The 20,465-nt window shown below is 32.9% G+C and overlaps 2 protein-coding genes across 2 annotated transcripts in view; one reads left to right on the forward strand and one right to left on the reverse strand.

The window, feature by feature from the left end:
• On the forward strand, positions 1–8,834 carry LOC113520238 (UDP-glucosyltransferase 2-like). The gene is made up of 9 exons (XM_031914803.2): positions 1–588; positions 989–1,147; positions 1,518–1,617; positions 1,739–1,928; positions 2,995–3,189; positions 3,891–4,113; positions 4,679–4,898; positions 5,803–6,022; positions 6,695–8,834. The coding sequence occupies exons 2-9, from the start codon at positions 989–991 to the stop codon at positions 6,957–6,959; spliced, it is 1,572 nt and encodes a 523-aa protein (XP_031770663.2). The 5' UTR covers positions 1–588; the 3' UTR covers positions 6,960–8,834.
• Positions 8,055–20,465, reverse strand: part of LOC113520240 (eukaryotic translation initiation factor 2-alpha kinase) — a 22,285-nt gene continuing 9,874 nt past the window's right edge. Inside the window, exons 9-15 of the mRNA XM_052900218.1 lie at positions 19,231–19,371; positions 18,741–18,902; positions 16,962–17,208; positions 15,552–15,716; positions 14,252–14,462; positions 13,270–13,463; positions 8,055–12,888 (exon numbers count right to left, since the gene is read on the reverse strand). Coding sequence (XP_052756178.1) covers positions 12,748–12,888; positions 13,270–13,463; positions 14,252–14,462; positions 15,552–15,716; positions 16,962–17,208; positions 18,741–18,902; positions 19,231–19,371 — 1,261 coding nt within the window. The 3' untranslated portion in view covers positions 8,055–12,747. The remainder of the gene's footprint in view (positions 12,889–13,269; positions 13,464–14,251; positions 14,463–15,551; positions 15,717–16,961; positions 17,209–18,740; positions 18,903–19,230; positions 19,372–20,465) is intronic.

The raw sequence follows: 20,465 nt of genomic DNA on the forward strand, positions 1-20,465 counted from the left end.
AGTGGACCATCCTTTACTTTCCCGTGGGTGTCATAAGAGGCGACTAAGGAAACTTAATGGACGAGAGATGGACAGCGGCATTCTTCTCAAAACATCATCAAACCTAACTGTGGTTGTCAACCCGCTTGCCAAGCGTGGCAACTATTGGCATAACTTCCCAATCTATGGGGAAAGCCTATGTTTACCAGTGGGCACATAAATTTATATTTGGGTCAGTACTGGCTACCAAAGAGCACAAGAATGTAAATAATTAAATGAACTTTTTACATCGGATTCTGTGCAGGGAAAACCGCAGAAAATTATTAAAGTTATTGCATAAGGATATGAATAACTATAGTATTACGAACAAATTACACACACCCACAGTACACTGCAGTGGAAACCGTTCAAGCGTGTACCCGCTTCTCAGTAGTTGAGGAGCGATGTTGTTAAATAAATAATACCTTAAGAAGTGTATTTAAGTGTTCAAACTTCAAGAACAGACATATTGGTGTTAAATTTGTTATATAATGAACAGACCTGTTTATTATTAATTATATATTTATTGACGAATAATCACGCGCGATTTTTAAATAAAGTTGATTAAAGGTAAGTGTTGAATGATGACTCAAATTTGCACTTTATTTGCCGACTATTTAATTTAAATGATTGTTACATAGTGATATTTTTTTAAATTTATGTAAATTTTTTTATTCGATGTTTATATATGTAACGGGAAATTAATTATGATAAAAGGAAATAAAAATATATAAACTTTTATTTATTATATTTAAACTTTTGTTATATAAATTTGTAAAAATAGAAAATTGTTGCACTCACGACTGTAATTTCTAATGATGTAGATAGAAGCATATAGAGATATAATCTATTTTTTCTCGAAACGGGTAATTTTTTGGACGTAGGACAAGCAAACAATAATTTATTTGCATTTTTATATACGTTTAATTTTAATTTTATTTCTTTTTTAATAATTATATTCTCATTACAGATGTTGGCGAAACAAAAAACTTGTATATATTTGGCTTTATTATCTTTTTTATCAACTAACGAAGCCCTAAGGATCTTAGTGTCGTTCCCACTGCCATCGCCAAGTCACAGCTTGCTGGGCAAAGGTGTGGTGAAGCATTTATTGGCTGCTGGCCATGAGGTAAGATCATACTGTTTCGTTACTCTTTACATTCTCTATCTTTTATAAAATATTCTAGTATTATAAAAAATATAATTATATCATAATTTCAATTATTATATATTATATTTATTTTTTATGTCTGTAAAAATGTTCATATAATTGATACTGAATCACGCTTAAATAGCTGATCGGCTTTTAATGTAATTTCGGACATGAGTAGTTTACGTCTCAATTTAACATATGTGATATTTAATATACTGCCACATATGAGCAAAGTCGAGGGAGAGATTTAGTAATAAATAACTTTATAATAATTATCATTTCGACTTCAAAAGATTTTTAAATTATCTTATCGTTTTAGCTGAGTTTAAAACCGTTTCTTTTTCAGGTCGTTTATATTACGTCATTTCCCGAAGGAAGAACAAATCCCAACTTGACGGAGGTCAGCGTTGCTCCTTTAAAAAATAGAATTGAAGAACAATATAAAGGTATCTATCTAGTTTTATTTTTTCAGTGAAAATTTGTTCTAAGCAATCGACGAATTAATTTACTCTGAGATGAGTAATTACATATTCCTACTCTTAAATTTATATTGACATTTTTTCTTAGATGAGAGGATAAAAATCAAGCAATTAGTGGGCAAAGGAAATTGGGGAGACAGCATTGTCTTTTCATATTTTACATATATGTATCACAAATCATTTCTAGAGGATTACAATGTAACAGAGTTCTTGTCTGACCCTAAACAAAAATTTGATGTGGTTTTGTTGGAATGGTTCTTCTTCGATGCTATTGCTGGGTAAGTTGGTTTATATTTATTTATTTATTTTTAGTTAAATATTTATTTATATTATATATGTAGGCATCTATTTTATTGATTTCTTTTATTTTATGATTTCTAAGTCAAACTGGTAAGTACAGAGGTTAGCGCATTTAAAACTTTCGGCTTTATTATATTAGTAGGTATGCCATATCAATGGTTAAACGTCCACTGCTGACAATAGGCCTCCCCCATAAGTCGGTTTTGTAAGTAGTTGCTACGCTTGGCAGGTGGGGTTGACAATTGCAGTTAGGCTTTGGTGATGTTTTAAGAGGGACGTTACTGCCCATCCCTCGATCATTAAGTTTCCTTAGTCGCCTCTCACATCATCCACAGGAAAGGAAGGGGTGGCTCTTTCTATGCCGGGCTATACAGCATTTTTTAAGCTATAGTAATAGGTATCGATTTCTGCCATTCCCTATGATTTAGCAAACTATATTGTTCGGAATTTTGTTATTTTGCTTGAAAATACTTTTCTTATGATCACATTTTTAATAGTTAAATTATATTTAACTATTAAAAATTTTATGCTTATTGACTACAACATAAACACTAGTTAAGATTTTTAAATGAAACTGTTCATTGAAACAGAGATATATATATATAATTTATTTATTTTATCTTCTTTATACTATTCTAATATTCAAATAAAATTCACAAATTAATAATATTAAAAATTGACTTTTCACGTAAGATGTATCTTATGTCGCACTCTTTATTACTAATATAATAAAGGTGTGAATAGACGCAGTTTGTACATGGAAGATATTTAAAAAAAATTAATATAAGAATTTGTGGGTTTTTATTGCTCCTATTAAGAGAACCATTTTCAGAAATTTATTTGTTTGTTTTAAATTTGTTTATTTTGAAATCGCGCATAAACTACTTACTGTTCCAAAATGCGGTATTTACAAATGTGTTCCTGAAGGTCCAACTTAAAAAAAATAGCGTAAAAATATAGCGTAAGTATAAAGTTATGGGCAAAAACTAGTCTAATAAGTATTTATTTTATTATCTGTGTTACATACAAAATAATATTTTTCAGTATAGCGCCACTATTTCAATGTCCATTAATATGGATCGGTTCTACAGAAGCTCACTGGCAAATACTAAGGTTAATAGACGAAATTCCTAACCCAGCATACAACTTGGACTTATTTTCTACCCGAAAAGTCCCGTTTTCATTTTGGGAGAGAATAGCGGAGCTCTATATGTTAGTGAAAAAATATATAATTAAATAGTAAGTAGCAAGTTATCATAATCATTACGTCATTAATAATTTAATAACACAAATATTAGATAACAATTTAATCGGAAATTTATAGACGCACATAAATAATCGATATTCCAATCTACCTATATAAATTTTTATCACAGAATATTAAACATACTGCTGAAAATAGGCCTCTCCCATTAACTGACATAAGGAACGATCCTGAGTCACCTGCACTCACTGATGCCTGTAATGCATTTGGGTCGTCACTCCATCTAGGGGTCGTCCTACACTGCGTTTGCCTGTACGGGGTCACCACTCAAGAGCCTTCTTTCTCCATCGATTGTAGGTTCATTTATTTACATTTGTACATAATAGTAGTCTTTTTTATGAGAAATTGTGTATAGGTTTTCAGTTTTGTGATAGGTACTTATACTATCTCTCATGGGTTGCCCATTCCTGAGTGTTAAAGTGCTTTATTTATTACCCTATAATTTCACTCCTCCACCAAAGACAAAGACAACCAAAGATTGTCTGTAAAAGATTGCCATAGCAATAAGAGCGCCTTTTATACTTCTATTTATTTCTTTACTTAAACTATTAGATTATATATTTACAGAAATTAAAACTTGAACTTTATAACTAACTTTTATTTAACAACTAATCAAATAATAAAGTTAGGTGAGTTAAAAGAAAATCATTTTCTCTAATTTGAATATACCTTCCAGTGTAATTTTCGGTTTATTTGAAAGGCGAATTTATCATAACGTATATTCATCAATAGCGAAAAAAAGAGGTATCAATATGCCCCCGTACGACGAAACAGTGTTCAACGCATCTCTAGTACTCTTGAACTCGCATCCCTCCATGGGAACACCGTTCAGACTAACACAAAATGTCAAATATATCGGTGGATACCACATTGAGGAGAAAGTACAGCCGTTACCGACGGTAAGTACATTTTAACTGGTTTAAAAAAAAAGGTTCCCAATTCAGTTGGTTTTTTTGGTTACCTTATAACTTCGTAATTTATAAACCGACCTGAAATACTTTCTTTTTATTTCAAAAGATATTCTTTCAAATTGATCCCATAGAAATTTTATCAAAATAAATTCATTAGTTTAATTTTTAAATAAAAATAACTTGTTTTGCCACGATCGAAGTCGAATCTTTTTGTAGAACAAATTCTTAAATTATTTATATTTATATTCCTAAACAAAAGGGGGAGGGATTGTTAAAAGCTGGGACAAAGACATGACAGATTTTACTGCTATCAATGGAACCGCCATTGATAGCAATATAACCTGTCAGGTCGACCTCCACGCGGTACCCATGGTGATTCTTTTCTTAATGGGACTCTTTTCATGATGGGACACCTGACCCGAGAGTTCTTCACGAATCATCACTCTTCTACACTTATACCCTGCCAGCGTATATCAATACTGCAGGCGAAGTAACAATATTATTTTATGTCATAAAATGTCTTTAATAATAAAAGTTTATTTATTTATTCCAGGATTTATTAAAACTCATGAACAATGCTAAACATGGTGTCATATACTTTAGCATGGGATCGAATTTAAAAAGTATCGACATGTCGGACGACATGAAGAGCTCATTGCTCGCTATGTTCTCGAAACTAAAACAGGACGTAATCTGGAAATTTGAGGGAGATTTAGAACATTTGCCTGCTAATGTTCATCTCGTTAAATGGGCGCCACAACAAGGCATTTTAGGTAATATTTTAGATACATTTTTCATAACATACTTGTCAGCTTGTTTGCCATTCTAAGTTGTATAAAAAAAAAATACTAAAATCGTACATATGTATATATACGATTATTATTAACTCTCATTATGGGAAGGCCTATGTTCAATAGTGGACAGTTAACTTCTGATATAATAATAAAAATCCTGGTCACGATGTTCGTTGACGCTAATCTCTGAAACCGCTTAACTGATTTTAATGAAACATTTTAAAAATGATTTTTTTTTCCTCCCATCTGAAGAAATAGGATATTTTTTTTATCCCGATAACTAATCTGTTGTGGCACCAGAAAAAGATGATAGGTGAGGATTAAAGCAGGTCAGTTAACTCGTTACAAATTAACCACGATGGTTTCCAGTGGGAACCGCGGAGACCTGGATCTAACAAGGTACATTACTGGCAATATTTGGCTTGTCAGCTAGGTTTATTATTTGTTAAAAAAAACAACACAGTCACAGATAATAATAATATGGTTCCCTTGAGTAATCCCTTTAAGGGTTCAATCCGCTTGTGTACATTTTTATTATAATCTAATATCTATTAAAAGTGAATATACAAAAGCATATAAATAAATCGTCATCATCTCAGCCGTTATTTGTCCACTGCCTAAATATAGGCTTCCTCCATAGTGTGCTATAAGGAACAAAACTATTTCTTATGGCAATTTATTTGTTGAGGGGATTTTGTTAATAGTTGGTACGTTTGACAGGCGGTTTAGCAACCTCAGTTAGATCTTGGTGATGTTTTAAGAAGGACACTGCTGCCCCTCTCTCAATCTCTAAGTTTCCCTAGTCCCCTCTCACAATACCCACGAAAAAGGAAGGGTTGACTCTTTCTATACCTAAATAAATAATTAAAATTGATTCTTTCAGCACACCCCAATTTACGAATATTCATAACACACGGAGGACAATTGTCGACTGCAGAAGCTATACATTTTGGTGTACCAATCATAGGAATACCAGTGTTAGGCGACCAGTACGTAAACATGAGGTCTACTGTTGATAAAGGATTTGGGATTGGAGTCGATCTGACAGAGAATATTGCCAGTGACTTGATCATTGCTATAGAAGAAATGTTGGCTAATCCACGGTAAATTATTTATTTAAAGAACTTTATAGAAAATATGGTACAATAGGCGAACTTAATGCTAGTAGCATTCTCTACCAGTCAACTTTTGGGATGAAAATAAATCACAAACGCGGTACTTCATTATTGATGTAGTAAATTAATATAGTAATATTAACTTTTAGACTTTCGCAGTGCATATTTTATAGCTTATAAGACATGGAAAATGCTTTTTTTAATGCATGATATTTGAATAGTAACCCAACTTGCGCTAACGGTATACCCTGATGGGGCACCAGTAAAAGGTGATAGGTGAGGATTAAAGCAGATCAGTTAACTCGTTACAAATTAAGCACGATGGTTTCCAGTGGGAACCGCGTAGACCTGAATCTAACAAGGTACATTACTGGCAATGGGGTTCTTAGATTCCTTTACTAACAATCCATTTCCGCTTCTCCACTGTACCCTGTAATTTCATTGCTATATTCCACAATTCAAAATAGTCACGTAAACATAGTTTCAAGAGCAGAAACATGAAGACGATAGAGGCATTGAAGTAAATGACTTCTATATCCTTCAATATCCTTCTGATAAATAATAATTATTGATAAGATTAAGCTAACTCCTGTTATCCGTGCACTTATGGTTATCTATTTTTAAAATGGAGATGATATTTTATACAAATTGTCTTTTCAGCTACAATATCAGAGCAAAAGAAATATCAGCCATATACCACGACCGGCCGGTGTCGCCGGGCCGCGAGCTGGTGCACTGGGTGCGGCACGTGGCGAGCACGCGCGGCGCCGCACACCTCCGCTCGCCTGCGCTGCACGTGCCGTGCTACCAGAAGTACTACCTCGATCTGATCGGTGTATTTGTTGCTACAACCGCTTTAATCATAATACTGGCTAGAAAATTTAAGCAGTCTTCCAATATTGTGAAAAAGAAGAAAACAAACTAAGCCTTTCTAATCTTAGACATAGAGTAGAAATTTAAGTGACGTAATAATAATTTGTGTTCCACAAAAAAAAAAAAACAGGCTTCAAATGTGGCAAAAAATAATCTATTTTTATTTAAAAACTAGACTATCGGGACGATTTCGATAAAATTTCTATAGGAGCAATCTAAAAGTATATCCATTCAGATAAAAAAAGAATTTCAAAATCGGTTTATACATAAATAACGTAAGTAACAAACATAAAAAATACAATCGAACTGAGAACTTCCTTATTTTATAAAGTCGGTTAATAAATAAATAAAAATATTTTATATTCTAACTTAATATATATATATATATATATATATATATATATATATATATATATATATATATATATATATATATATATATATATAAGCATTTTCAATAGTATTTTTTTACGAATTTTCAATAAATCATGAATACAGAAAGATAAAAAATTATAAATGTCAAAGTTTGTAAAGAAACTTGTTGAAAAAAGAATGTACCTTAGACAGAAAATAACCAAAAGTAACATTTATAATAAATTTCATCCTGATTTTGTGAATAAAGACGCGGAGTAATACATTTAATGAAACTACTATCTACGTGCCAAATCGTTTATGAGGTAGGCAGAAAGGAACGAATGCTAAAGTCATCTAAAACATGCTTCAATCATAGGTTTAAAATTAAATGATAGTTTATCGAAGGTATTGTGTTGTAGACCACTAATAATTGTAGATCACCAGAGGGAGACTTTGTACAAAAGTCGATTGCTTGGGTACCTCTGTGCCATTCGTGTTTCTAGCGTGAAGCAGTTGTGTTTGCATGGCTGTTTCGGTTTGAAGGGTGGGATATAGCTCCTCCTCAGAATGGTAACGCATGGGGGGGAAACAGTATACTCTGTTATGTCCATGGTACTGCTCATATCTATAGGCGACAGTTACCACTTTCCATCAGGTGGGCCGCCAGCTTGTTTGCCATTCTAAGTTGTATAAATAATAACTAATTTATTTTAGCTTTAGAGATAGAATAAAAATTCACTTGAAAATCGACCTTAAATATAATAATGTTTGAATTGAAATTAAAGTCTGCAAATTCTGTTCAATATTCTTTATTTGAATAGATACGAACAAAACTATAATAAATCACAAATTAATAATAACTAACAAGAAATATTAAAGTATTCATAATAACTAGTGTTTTCTTTAACATATGCCCGAATGTTTTTATATAATATTGTTAATTAATTTTGGTAATAATCCATTAGGATTTATGCGAGTCATAGACTCACAAAAAAATTGATGATTACACATATTACTTCTACTAAATTTAATTTAGAAACAAGTATTCTTAATCTAAGTAAACTAGGAATATGACGGAGTCCAAGGAAATCCGCTTAAATCTATGATATCGTTGCCGAAGTGTATTTAAATGCACCTTTGCATATCGCTCGCTCCCTCAAACTCGCCTACTCTTTTTAAGAATACCTATTTCTATTTTTTTTAACCTACTTTATAAATGAACAGAATTGTGATTAACCTAAATTTCATTTTCATCCCATAAAAAAAAACATGACATTCTAGTATCGATCATTGTGATCGAAAATAGTTTAGCAAAGATACGACACATACCTATTCAGTTGATCAATAAAGCACCTTAAAATACAATTAAAACAAAGTTTAATTCCTTATTTATATACTTATATGATTTTCAACAGCTTCTTTCTATAATAAGAAAAAAACCTTTTCATGAAAATTCTGTTTTCTTAAAGCTTACATTCTTATTCACACAGTTGTTGTATGGTCAACCATGAGAAAATTATAATGAACCTTATCGTAATCGCAATAAAATCGAGTTACAATATACAAAAAAAAACTAACAATAAGGTTCAAAATGAGTCGCTTGTCACTGTGGTTGGCACAGCAATGACCATTTCGCCTTTAAGAACTGCATTATGCTAATTGTGTTGCTAGTACAAAAGCATATCAATAGATGGCATACTGTGTCTTTTTTTTTTTTTTTTTTTTGTTAAGGAAAATTATATAGAAAGACTTGCAAGATTGTTCTAAAAATCAGCATATAGCAACGAATGAATGCATACTGATTTTTTGTCACTAGACAAAATTTAAGCAACTTGTATATATCGTCATAGTCGTAGAATACTCACAAATCTGACAAATATTTCATATATAGATCCGTCAGTATTCTACGATATTGTTTAAGAGCGTTAAGTCGTTTTTAATTTTACATGTGTCATGCTGAAAATATCTTTGCGAGAAATTAAAAGATTCTTCTTACTTCATTTTGTTACATTATTCTATCGTAATGGTAAAATCGAACGATATCATGCCGTGCCACCCACATAATTAGAAAACAAAATAGAAACTCATTTGTTTCTTAATTATAAAATAGTATAATAGCGTACTCTAATAACTTTACATTGTACTCTCTAAAACAAGCTACAATATTTTTATCGAGGCTTACTGAATTTAGATATGGTATCAAAAGTGCTATATGATCACACAAATCGTGCCTGGTATTCAAACTAGTACACCAGTATAAAAAAAAACGGAAATCGAACCTCTTAAAGACTTAGCACACTACCTACACTATAAAAATAAGTGAAAATAAATTTTACAAAACATGATCTTAAAATAAAAAGGTAATTAATTCTTAGTCAAAGGTAGGTACGAGTACTTACACCTATTTAATAAAACTAAAGTTAAACTAGGTAAGTCAAATTAAACATCAGAATCAATCACTTCGTCCACAGAAACAGATAGGAGAAGTAAAAATTACGTGTATTAAAATTTTCAAAATTGATATCATTACATATTGTAATAAGGGTTATTTTTGAAAATTTCAATGTCTCTACTCATAAGTATAAGAAACTATGCAGTTTTAATTGCCATTATTTAATACTTCTTTCATTTTCGTTCTGTGGCTTCTTATATCAAGCAAATTACACACGTAGCTCTAACATAGACATTTTATGATAGTTTATAAGCTTTGTATTAAATTTCTTTGATTTATACTATACAACTTTTTGTATGCTATTTTTCATGACCCTAAATATGTCCAATTATAGAAAGATATTCTTGGAATGCAATCAAATTTCTCTAAACCCACCTCTAAAATTAAAATTTTAACTGTTTTAAATACCAATATAAACTAAATTTCTAATAATATTAAGTTCAATTTATTATATATTTAGATTATGATTATTCATAATTATATTTATTTATAGTATATGTATTTATGTAATATTTTATTATGTATCTCAATATTTTATTTAACTATATATTTGTTTATGTACTCTAAATATTAATAGTTGTAGCACTTCAGCTGCCCGCTAACAACATGCTTTCTAACTGCATTGGGTTGACTGGAAGAGATCTCTGTCAGAGATAAGTCCACCCTTGCTCACAATATTTATAAATGCATTAACAATGTAATTTACAAGTGCAATAAAGTATATAATAGTTTGGTGTAAATATGAAATTAAAAGATTGGTTTTGTTTATTTTATAAAAAGTATATAACAATAATAATAAAATGCATAATGTTAGAGACACGTGTATATAACTACATTACAGCTACACACAGTCTTATATTTTTAATACTAAACAGTATTGATTGCTTTAATTAGATCACACACATATAATGTATTAACTAGAATATATCTACATATACATTATTTAAAATGTCCACGCAATACCTGCGATTTATAAGCATGTAATAACCGCGTTTATCAAATGAAACAATGAGATCTACTCACTACACTGAATATAGCTGTTGTCACATTTACAATTTGTCGTCACAAGAATAAACATTCAGGTAGAAGCGACACTGAAATATATACAAATTCTATATCATGTTTAATGCACAAATAAATAAATACATTCCTTTCTAAGTATTGCTGTCAAAAGATAATCCGCCATCAAATTTCTTGCCAATCCGCCTGCCAAGCGTGGCAACTACTGGCAATACCCGCCAAATGGGAGGCTTATGTTCAGCAATGGACAGTTAAAGGTTGATATGATGATGACATAATAACCATAATATATTTAATATTGGTGTTACAAATTATTTCAAAATTAACCAACACATCACTGTTATTCCAACATACAATCCAGGCATAAATCCCAGCGAACAACTAACGACTCATAAATAACATTAAATGAAATTATTATTAAGGATCCCACATTTACATGTCTATGTATGGCGAAATATGTACTTGTGCTTTTTGTAACACCATGTATCTCATGATTCAAGTGAATAATAAATAAATAAATAAATAGAGACGTTATTATTGAATTTGCGAAAGTGTCACTTCCACCCAGCATTGATTATTCTTATGCTCTTGTCCTATCAATAAATCTGTTACCCGACAAATAAAAAAAAAAAACAAATAAAGATATAAATGAGAGAATTATGTTTACATTGTAATTCCAAAATCTAGTATGTTTTATTAGTTACATTAGTAGCTGTCATATCTCTATATGTTTATTGCAAATAACAATTTGAGAGATGGTAGTGTTAAAAATAACGAGTGTGTCGTACAAATGGTGATACGTACAAATATTAATCTTTCATCTACATGAATATATTACATGTTTAAATAAAAAAGCACATAAGAAGGCATGCTTCATTACTTGAAATATAATATCGTAGCCACAAGCTTATATGGTAGTATAATTCCTTAGTTTAGACAGGAGATACCACAAATTTTGATAAATATAAAAGTGTTTACTTCACTAGTGATTACAATAATGAGCATATTCGTTTTTGAAAAACTGTCTCTTCCACCCTGTATATTAACATTAATAGCATAGTGATATTAGTACATCGTTAAGTTAACCAATTATAAGTCAGATATGAAGTATCAAATTAACTTAGACACCTAAATACACGAAAATGCCACAAAAATATTACCAGCCTCTGAAATTGACACAGTAATTGTATGTCACATAAATGATCATTAATTTTTTCTTTCCTATTTAGGTGCGTAAATCTATATATTTTTATATGTAGTTGTTATTCTTAAACACCAGTATAATAAACTTATTTTATAGATTTTAATTTTACACAAATTTATTACATTTTAGTGACAATTCGCAACAACAAATACACAATATTGTTCGTACATTTCATAAACGGGTAATCCAAAAAATACAGAACAATGTCACAATAATTATAATTATGGACCATTTAAATAACAACTAATGACTAATTAATGCACTTATAATATCATATAATTATAATAAAGCTGCATAAACAAATAACAGACTTTGTCACAGTTACCAAAATTTTGTAGTCACTAAACACACACAAATAGTACAATGTGATTTAGATATAATGGCCATTTACATTTCTTGTATGCAAATGTAATCACAAAAATACCTCTTGTTTTGTTTTTGTCAACGGACATTTATGATTTATAATACAATTAAATCCACGTACTTATTCTTGGTAATTAGTTACTGGACTTTATAATGTTACTACGAGTATGACCGAGTATCGCCGAGTATTGCCGAACATCGCCGAATGAAAACGTGCTTCTTTATAACGTTAAACACTGATTTAAATAAATGCCACACGATCACACCAAACGCTTGATTCTCAAATTAGGACACCTGTTATGGGAAACCATGCCATGAACATTTAAAGGTACCTAGAATACCCAAATTGAAGCCAATTTAAAAAGTTCAACTGAATTGGCTAGACCGATAATCAAACACGAAACTTCAGTTACCTGCATTACATTAAATAATATTAAAATTAATCTATCAAGCGACGATAGGACCCATTGGCAGCGTGAAATGGAATCGCGAATCTGTGTGGTCCCATAGAGGGGCTCGCGCGCGGACCCCCATAGCGGTCGGCCGCTTCGATGGATCGTCACTCAGCATCAGTTTCAGCACCTCCGTCTGTAATAAAATTGATGGAATAATACTTAATTCTTAATTCAGTAAAATTTTTGGATATATATGTATTAATATAATGCTTGTTTGAAATATAATAAAGGATAACTCCACTTGTAACCAAAACAGACATAATTCATACATACATACATACATATCTGTCACGCCTGTCTCCCATTAGGGTAGGCAGAAACAATGGAACGCCAAATGCGTACATAATTCATCTTACAATATAAAACTATTACAAAAAAAATCCGTAAATAATTTATTTCTGTCAAAATGAAAATCTGTAGGCACATCCCAGTTACACCCAAACACGAACCAATTGAGAATTTTCATTTCTAAATTGGCCCAACGAGAATTCGAACCTGGGACGACATATCTTACCTCTTGCGGGTACTTGTGGTGGAACGTGGGAGGGTATCGGTGGTCGCGCAGCTTCTGCAGACAGTGCACGCGCTCCGAGTCCGTGCCGAACGGTTGTAGCAACTCGAACAAGATCACACCCAAGGAATATATATCCACTTTGTAGCTGTACGGACGACCCATCAACTGCTCCGGCGACATGTAAAGTCTGGTACCTGGATAATAATCACTTAATGAAATATATATTTAAACATCATCATCATATCAACCGTTAATTGTCCACTGTTGAACATAGGCCTCCCACTTGGGTTTTGCCAGTAGTTGCCATACTTGGCAGGTGGATTGGCAATCGAAGTCAAGCTTTAGAGAAGTTTTAGGAGGGATGCTGCTGCTCATCCCTTGCCTTCCCTTAGTCGGCTCTTACGACAGCCACGGGAAAGGAAGGGGTGTCTTATTCTAAGCCGGGGCCACATGCATGCATGCATATATATATATATATATATATATATATAGATATATATATATATATATATATATATATATATATATATATATATATATATATATATATATATACTATACATACTGGTATACCGAGATATCGGTACACCAATGTGAGATGGCAGGCGAGGATGAAAACAATCGAATTCCTCACGATGGGCTCATCGCACTCCACAAGAATTAACTACGAAGGTTTCTAGGGGGAACCGCGTGGGGGTCGGCCTGGTAAGGTACATTGCTAACAATGGAGCTGTTAGACCTATTTACCATTTACCCTTTCCACCCCATTAAGCCAATTAGCCCATTGCATTGCTAGGCATTAACCACAATGGTTTCCAAAGTTCCCCCTGAATGTAGACGTGACGTGATTATACTGGCAGTATAGCGTATAGTACTAGCGTCTCCACCTATAGCGGATAAGAAACTTCTGGTATGTCAAAAGGTGTTCTCACCAGAGGGCGCCACCTTCACAAAACATATTTTCGCCTTTTATTCTACTTACCAACTTGATGAGTATGTTTAGCATGCGAGTCGAACGGTGGTACTTCCCCGTCTTGTGAGTTGTCGCTCATGTCGGTGACGAGGCCAAAGTCCCCGACCTTCACTCGGCCGTCGGGCGCGAAAAATATATTGCTAGGTTTCAAGTCGCGGTGGATCAGCCCGGCCAGATGCACGTACTCCACCGCTGACACTATTTGCCTGAATAAATTAGCCTGAAGAAAAAGTAAACATATTATATTTAGGTTTTGTCTGTGCTGACTTAGTTAAAATATCTAGTGTTTTTGAGAAAATCATGGACATTAAAAATAATTATAAGGACTTAATATCACTGGCTATCACTTTAAAAAATGCAATTAAATAGATAGATAGATACTCTTTATTGCTTCCTAAAGATTACAATAGTAAACTTATTATAAATACAAACGATTACAAGAAATAATCACAATGAGAAAACAATAGGCGACCTTATCGCTAAAAGCGATCTCTTCCAGTCAACCTTTGGATGGAGAGGAGTAATTATAAACAGTTTGATCGGAGGCACGATGATACATAGGTTCTTTTTTTTATACAACTTAGAATGGCAAACAAGCTGAAGGCCCATTTGATGGAAAGTGGTAACCATCGCCTATAGACATGAGTAGTACCACAGACATAACAGTATGTACTGTTTCGCCCATAATACCCCTCATGCGCTGCCATTCCTGAGGACTCAGGTGTTATTCCTTCCTACTCTGTAAATTCACGCCATATCCCACCCTTCAAACCGAAACACAGCCATGCAAACACAACCGCTTTACGGTTAAAATACGAATGGGACAGAGGTACCTAAGCAATCGACTTTTGTACAAATAAAATATATATAAAGTCATCATGTTTCCTGATCTCTAGGCTTTTTTTATGCAACTTAGCTAACAAGCTGACGACCCATATGACGGAAAGTGGTAATCGTCGCCTATAGACATAGTATACATATAGACATATATAATTTTGACCGGCAGTGTAGTTCCTATCCGCGTCTGTGTGTTACTCCGCTTCTTCTAAATCACGCAACAGATTTTAACATTCGGTTTTGTCTTATACACAATAATTCTTCAAATATATCTCACTACTTCAAAGAAATATTACTGATAAGCGTCATCCAGTTCCAAAGGAAGCAGAGATTGTACTATGAGTACTATAAAACTGATAGGAATTAAGTTTTTTTTTTTTAAACATTAGGCAATGTGTAGTTCCACTATATCATCAAGGTCATCATAAACTCATAATGATGATAATGATGAAAAAAATTAATGAAAACTTACGATATCTCCCCTGGCCTCGACGGTGCGGTTGAGCCGAAGCCAGTCGTGCAAGCTCTCGCGTAAGCAAAGCTGCATCTGTATGTACAGGTAGGTGTCGGGCGCCGCTGCCGCCGCCGCCGCCTCCCCCGAGCACAGGTCAAGGGACCAGTGCCTCCTATGGCCCTTCTGTGTTATATATTGTACAATGAAATAATTGCTTACTCACTTATTCATAAAACCTATAACTTCCTACAAACCTATTTTAAATATTAATGTTTGTCACTTTTAATTTAAAATTTTATACAATAAAAACAATTCAATAAATAAAATAGTTTTTTGTGAGACTTTGAGATTTTTATGAATAATAGGGGGTTTAGAGTATATACATAACAAGTTAGAGTATTCAAATAATATCAGAAGAGCTACAAATTCAATTAGCCAAATGTCACTTAGACTGACAATATTTTTGTTTATAATAAACAAAGCGCGCCAATTTTCAGTGTTGCAAGTAATTAGATTAAAAAGTCCAAGATGTACCGTTGAAACGAACATTTGTCCGAAATAAATATGGGTCGAAAAACGAAATCCGTAGTAACTAAACAACTGGCCTTGTTAGAATGAGGTTTAAATTCCTTAGTTATTTTAAATGTAAATTGGACTGTTAAGATAATTCAAAAGCCATTTAAAACAAACTATCCACTACATACACTCCACAATGATAAGGCCAAAAGTTAAACAAGATGATACCCTCATCTTGTTTAACTTTTGGCCTTATACATCACCTTATACATCGCCTGTTACATAATGTCATTAATAGTATCAGTTACTTTTAAATACACACAAATGACTTCTTCACTCTACAATATGCTAAAAACTAAGCAAGGTACCACAGCATATACAACAAGCGAGTGTAATATTCAGTATGTAAACCTTAAGATTTACTATAGGTTATCACAAATTAGTTAAAAAAAATAAAAAAAAAAGAATACGTTATCGATGACGACGTATTTCTCTATCTATTTGCAATATAGATAACTAAAAAGCGGTACGCGTCTGAAACGATCCGTTTCAATTGTCTTTCAAATTATTAATGTTATAATTCACCTCAATTCTAACATAGATGAGAAATAAATAATAATAATTGTACATACATACGTTTTTAAAAAGAATAGTAAAACTTTTTTTTTTTTTATTATAGTCCCTCCCTGGTCACAGTAGTTTATAAAGATTGTGTCCCACAAAAAAAAATACGCTTTCAATTCTGAACCGATTTTGATAAAATTTCTATGGGACTAGTCTGTAGGTATATCCATTCAGATAAAAATATTCCAAATCAGTTGAGTCAAGAGTTATGAAGTAACAAATATAAAAACAAAACAATCAAAGTGAAAAACGCCATCTTTTTGAAGTCGATTGAAAATGGATACTAACCTTTTTCTTACTCGTAGACTGTGAATTTTCAGTCTTAGTAATTTTGTCACACTCCTTCACCCTCTCGAGCCTCTTGTCCACTGACGGCTCGTTGTCACCGCTAGACTGCTTTCTGTATGACGCGCTCTGTGTCGGGTCACTGGTGTGCAGTGAATGTTTCTGCGGTATCTCGGATGAGATCGTCAATTCCGCTTTTTTAGATAAATTCTCGTCGAATATTATGAATGAATCACTGCAGCTACTTGACCTGAAATTTATAAATTTATTTATTTATTTAGAGCATCACCCACATAAGATACAGCTATGCATTTTTAATACAATACACTAGTGAATTAGGGCTAACTGTCCTTACATTTAAAGACAATCAACATAATGTTTTGTGTTTAAGAAACGTTCAAATAGAATTAAATTATTAAATGTTATCAAACGAATAAAAATATTAATAATATACACGTATGATAAAATTACTTCAATTGTATTTAAATTAAATTATAAATAAATAAAACATAATTGCGAGGTACATTAATTTTTTAATTAAGACATGAATACCTACCTATCCTTATAATCACTTAGTCCTCCTTATTTCTAGTTTTATGTGTGTTATATATATGTGTTAGTGTTGTAGATTTGTATGTATTTATGTGTATATGTATGTATATATATTTATATATGTATGTGTGTATATGTATATATTTAGATATGTGTTTATTTATGTATGTGTATACGATTATGCTGTCACATATTTATTATTATATATTATTTCTACAGATCAATTTTTTTTTATCGCGCCAACTACCTATTAATTCTTTAATTCTTTTTAACCAAAGGTTGTCTGGAAGAGATTGCTTAGCAATAAGACCGCCCTTTGTAATACACTACACTTATTGAAAATTGTTCTACAAATCCTGTAATGTTGGTGCAATTAAGTGTTAAATAAATAAATAAATAAAATACATATTTAAAACCTATATTATTTATCATCATCATCATCATATCAGCCGTTAATTGTCCACTGCTGAACATAGGCCTCCCCCTATCGGGGTGTTTTGCTAACAGTGGCCACGCTTAGCCGGAAGGTTATCAACCGCAGTTAGTCTTTGCTGATGTTTTTAGAGGGATGCCGCTGCCCATTCTTAAATCATTAAGTTCCCTTAGTCGCCTCCCACGACACGTAAGGGAAATAACAATGAGGTCAAACATGGAGTTTGAGAATCTATAATCAGCTTATTTACTTTTGCTTTAAAATGCTACATATTATAGAGCTCAGAAAAAACAGACGCTTAGAGATAATTTCATTATAAATTAAAAAGAAACACGAAGCGTTTCGTGTGTATAAATGGGATAATAGCGACATAAAGGTGAAGACCCACCCCTCGCCATGTAATACCGAACCAATACCCAACGGTAAAGGAAAACCCATATTATGGACAAACTTATTATATTAACTTTATTATAAATCAAATGAGGAACAGCAGAAATTAATCATGACTTTTATTGTGTACATTCCCGTACACATGATGACAGACTATATCTTAATACCTTAAATAACAATAGCTTTTTCCATAAACAAATTATAAAAGTGGGGATGGTTCTAGAAAAACTGTATGTATTTATCACATAGAATTATTATAAACAATAAATTTATAAATACTTTTTTTAATCCAGTCAATAAATGAATCCAACTAATGAACATTTTAGAACGATATTTGACCGTTTTTAAATTTTAGCCACTGGTTAGAAAACATCATTTTTTTTTATATTTTATGGCTTGGAACATACCTGTTTCTTTTAGAGAAGTACAGTTTATCGTGGTTGACATCGTCCATTGTTTTGTGCCCGTTGAGGTCCAGTTTGACGCTGTCACACTTGTGGGAGGAGGGAGGCGGTGGTGTCGTCATCGTGTACTCCTCACTCATTCCCAGGGATGCGCCTTCTAATTCACTGTATTTAATATATATATATATGTTACTGTAAAAGTTCGTACATTGCTAAATCTTAAGTTTTACCAGTAAATCTAATTTACCAATGTGAGTTGGAGAATTTTATAAAACCAAGATAATATTTGTATCTTTTACGAAACGAAACCTAACCTAAACTACATTTCTGACTATAAGCACAAACATCACACACTGAACATGTCTAAAATTATGTCTAAATGTGTAAAGAAAAGGTCTCAAATAATGGTAATGGACTAATATATGGATACTGTAACTATATATTTTGTATGTCGCCCACCCCTAAAGGCTTGTAAAAGTGTTTTGAAGCAGACCTGATCCAGCGGCGGTCGCGGTCGCGCTGCCAGCGCGGCGGCGGCACCTCGATCCAGGAGTTGAAGTAGCGCACGATGTGCTCGTGCTCGAGCTTGGCCAGCGCACGCACCTCGCGGTACACGCGCTGCCGCTTCTCCTCTCTATAGGCGGACATACAATTTAATATTAACTTTTATGCACTAAATTAAAGTATACACGGGGAACACCACAGTTGATGGAAATGGGTGGGATATGGCAGTAAATTTACAGGGTAGAGGAATAACACCTGAGTCCTCAGGAATGGCAACGCATGGGGGGTATCATGGGCGAAATAGTATACTCTGTTATGTCTATGGTACTGCTCATGACTATTTTTTTTAATGGATGATAATGGAATGATAAACCCGCCCGCGCTGTCGGTATACGCTGGCGGGGCACCAGTGAGGAATGATGATTAGTGACGATGAAAGCAGGTCAGTTAGCCCACCGTGACGAATTCTACTAGTATTAACCACGATGGTTTCCAGGGGGAACCGCGTGGAGATCGACCTGATAGGGTGTATTGCTAGCAATTGGTCAGGTAGACCCCATTACTAATAATCTCTTTCCCCCCACTCATGACTATTAGCAATGTTTACCACTTTCCTTAAGTTGGTCCATCAGCTTGATTGCCATTCTAAGTTGCTTAAAAACTTGAAGGGGTTCGAGATGGAGAGGGGGTTTATAGTAATGGACTTTAACGCCCCATTGTTAACAATACATTGTACCAGGTCGATCCCCATGCGATTCTCCCTAGAAACAATTGCGTTAATTGTTACGAAATTTCTTACGGTGAATTAATTGATCTGCTTTCATCTTCAAATTGCACTATTCTCACGTAAGTCATTTAAACATTTATACATTACTAGCCAGTTGATTAGAATAATTTTAAACAAAATAATTCCAGTGATATTGACTTTCGCAAAATAATATCTAGTTCAGGGAAATATTTATATATTAACGAAGAATCATAGAAAGAATAAATATTCAATCTCATGATCTAAATTCATCTTAATGTAAATACTAAGTTTGAAATCGGTTAAGTAGATAGTGTAAAGATCTCTAATTTTGTCAAAAATAGAGCCCATATTCATTATCATCATCATTTCAGACATTATCCGTCCATTGCTGGACATAGACCTCCCCACAGACTGCCATAAGGAACATTCTTGAACCATCTGCATCCACTGACTCCTTGCAATACATTTAAAGTCGT

The sequence above is a fragment of the Galleria mellonella genome, unplaced genomic scaffold (genome assembly GCF_026898425.1).
Source record: "Galleria mellonella isolate WM207_F2 unplaced genomic scaffold, CSIRO_AGI_GalMel_v1 utg1267, whole genome shotgun sequence".
NCBI lineage: Eukaryota > Metazoa > Arthropoda > Insecta > Lepidoptera > Pyralidae > Galleria > Galleria mellonella.